The sequence below is a fragment of the Chondrus crispus genome, genomic scaffold (genome assembly GCF_000350225.1).
Source record: "Chondrus crispus Stackhouse genomic scaffold, scaffold_295, whole genome shotgun sequence".
Taxonomy (NCBI): Eukaryota; Rhodophyta; class Florideophyceae; order Gigartinales; family Gigartinaceae; genus Chondrus; species Chondrus crispus.
In genome coordinates this window covers 12,434-15,428 of record NW_005179182.1, presented here as the reverse complement: position 1 = coordinate 15,428, position 2,995 = coordinate 12,434, and the positions used below count along the sequence as shown (strand labels likewise).

The window sequence follows — 2,995 nt, the reverse complement described above, 5'->3', positions numbered from 1 at the left end:
AGTGTTCCTCGCCGTGCCGTACCGCCGCCGCGTCGCCGCGCGCGAGCGCGTCCGCCCGCACCAGTACGCCCTGCTCGCAGCCGTGCACGGCCTCGCCCACCTCGCTGGCCATGCGCACCGCACGCGCGCCGAAGAGAGCCGCATGCGCGAGGCCGAGGTCCACGCGCTCGACGCCCTCAGGGAGACGTATGGATACGTCGATGATCGCGCACAAGCGGAGAGGACCGGCCGCCCGTACATGCCCGCGGCGTATCTCCCCCGACAAGCCAATAATTTAACGGAGGCGTGATGTGCGCTGCGTCTACAACCTGCTCTACAACCTGCTCTACGAAAAGGGGGCGGCACGCTGCGCCTCACTGCAGCAGGAAGCGGAGGTTGACCTGTTGCAAGTCGAAGCTGAGCTCGCCCTCGCCGAGCGAGACGGCGTTCGCGGTGTCGGTGGAGAAGCGCGCCTCGGGGAGGTTGAGTTTCCCCATGAGCTCGAGCGCGAGCCTCTTGTCGATGGGAATACGCTGCTTGAGCGTGAGGCCGTTGGGCGGCCGGTCGTGCGGCACGATCGGCCCGAACGGCTTGACGTTGACGGAGAAGAGCGTGCGCCGCGTCCGGATGTCGAACGCCGCACGCACGTCCAGCTTGGTTCGCGTGTCGATGTCGAACCGCTTCGTCAGAGATACTTGGTTGCCGAAAAACTCGAGCCGCCCGCCGAGAAACCGGTCGCGCCACGACCAACGGAAGGACACGTCCCGCGTGCGCGCGTCTAGGTCCGCCCCGAGCGTTAGCACCGTCAGGTTGAGCGGGTAGAAACACTTGCGCAGCTTTATCTTCACGTCCGGCTTGAGATGCCACACCACCTTCTGCGAGCGCGACAGCGCGCATAAACACGAGTGAGACCGCGTCGGTTAGTATGACGTGGGAACCGCACGGCAGGCTAGGGTGGGTGCGCACGTACTGGGAAGTGAGCAAAGTGAGGAAAGTGAGGCGGCGGGGCGTGGGAGCCGTCCGACGGGGTTAGTGGCGGGGTGCGGGGGGAGATGTTTGGGCGGCGGCTCGGGGCTTCGACTGGGGACAGATAAGATGAAGTCGAAGAGTCTATGTAGGAGGCGTCTGTAAAAGATGAAGCGGGCGAGGAAGTCTCCATGGCGGGATGTGTTTCGTGGCCGCGGGGCGCGGGTAGCACTTGCACAGGGTCTCGTCGGGTTGTTCCTGGCGATAGAGCGAGGCGCGCGCAACGAGCGGGGTGTGTGCACCGAACGAATGAGAGAATAACTAGGTGGCGGGTTGGATTCGTTCCGTCAAGGGTTCGAGCAGGGGTGCAGTTTGAATATGGCGACGCGACATTTTACAAAAATATCTGTACGCCTCCTCACGCACAGGGAAGCAGAAGCAGGGCAGGTCGGGCGGGGCGATTGCTATTTACACGTGCGGCGGGAAGCACGGGTCTATATACAGGCAGGGTGCGGGGTTGCGGCGCGGTCAGAAGCCGTTGGTCGCGGCGGTGGCGGGCGACAGCGCGACGGGGTCGGACTGCGGGGCGGTCTGCTGCGGCGGCTGGGCGTCGGCGTTCGGCGCGGCGGGCGGCTTGGGCGGCGCGGGGGGCTGCGCGATGGAGGTGTTCATGGCGTCGCTACGTGCGTGGGCGGGGGCGGGGATGGGTGCGGAAGAACGAGGGTGAGCGGGTGTAGACGGGCGGGTGTAGACGGGCGGGCGCAAGGCAGAGGTGAGAAGCGCAAAACGGGACGTGTGCGAAACGGAACGTACCGAAAGACGCGCATGGCTTGCAGCTTCCCGCGGGCGACGCTGTTCGCCTCCGCGCACGACTCGAGTATCTGGTAGGTGCAGAGCTCGGGGTTGCGGCCCTTGTCGATGGCGTGGATGACGTCGAGCGGGATGGAGGCGGAGACGGTGGGGAGGAGAGCGTGGATGCGCTGGAGGTCTGCGACGAAGTGGTTACTGCGCGGCGGGGGGGTGGGACGTGTGAGCGGGGGGGTGTGCGGTGGCGCGCGGGCGTGCGGTGGGGGCGGGCGGCAGCTTACGCGTTGGAGTAGATGAGGTCCTGCGACTCGTACGAGAAGTTGAGGACGTGGTCCGTGAAGGTGGCCAGCGTGTCGCACGCGTTCTCCAGCGCCTGCTCCATGCGCTCCAGCGGGTCTGGCTGCGGCGGCGGCGGCGCGGCGGCCCCTACGGTGGCCGCGGCCGACGGCGCGTCGACGTCGATGACGGGCGGCGCGGAGAGCGGCACGTGTTGGATCTCGGGGTCCATGACGGGAGTGGGGCGGCGGGGGCAGTGGGGCGGGCGTGGGTGCGGAGGGGGAGGGGGCTGACGGGGGAGAAGCATTGTTGAGCCGGATGGGTAGTGCCTGGAACGTGGCCACGTGTTCCAGGGGTCCACGCGTTACGCGTGGACAACTGTCGTACGAGGACACCTGGACACTTGTCGTACGTGGACACGCGGATTGGGAGAGACGGACGGAATCTATTAATAGCAGCGCGGGCGGGTGGGATCGATTAAACGCTTAAACCCCTCCACGGCTTTCCGCATCGGCTCGTCGCGCCCCTCCCTTCCACACCCGCCCGCCTTACCGCGCCGCACCGCACCGCACCGCACCGCACCGCACCATGTCCGTCCCGCCGACGCTGCACGACATCTCCATGGCCTTCCACGACACGCTCGCGCTCCCGCGCCCGCCGCGCCCCATCCCGCCGCTGCTGACCGCCCTGGTCCTGTCGCCGGACCTGCACGCCGCGCTGCCGGCGCTGACCACCCTCGCCCTGCGCGCGCCGCACCTCATCCCGCCGCTGGTCGTGTCGCTCCGCAAGCACCACCTGCCGCGCTTCGGCGCCCCGTCCGCGCACGCCCCGGCCCTGTTGCTCGCGCTCGTGCGCCACGTCCCGTACTTCTACCGCTACATCGCCTCGCCCGCGCTCGCGCGCTCGTACCGCCGCCTAGCGGGCTCCGCGCTGCCGCACGCCGCCCCGGCCGCGCGCATGCTGGCCA

At 68.0% G+C, this 2,995-nt stretch overlaps 1 protein-coding gene across 1 annotated transcript; it reads left to right on the top strand.

Moving 5' to 3' along the window:
• Window positions 1-288: 288 nt before the first annotated feature.
• On the top strand, window positions 289-801 carry CHC_T00005442001 (hypothetical protein). The gene has a single exon (XM_005717067.1). It carries the CDS (start codon window positions 289-291, stop codon window positions 799-801), a length of 513 nt encoding a protein of 170 aa, XP_005717124.1.
• The last annotated feature ends 2,194 nt before the right edge of the window (window positions 802-2,995 follow it).

What these genes read in the sequence shown, in the direction of transcription:
- CHC_T00005442001 (XM_005717067.1), top strand. Translation starts at nt 289, where the DNA reads ATGTGCGCTGCGTCTACAACCTGCTCTACAACCTGCTCTACGAAAAGG.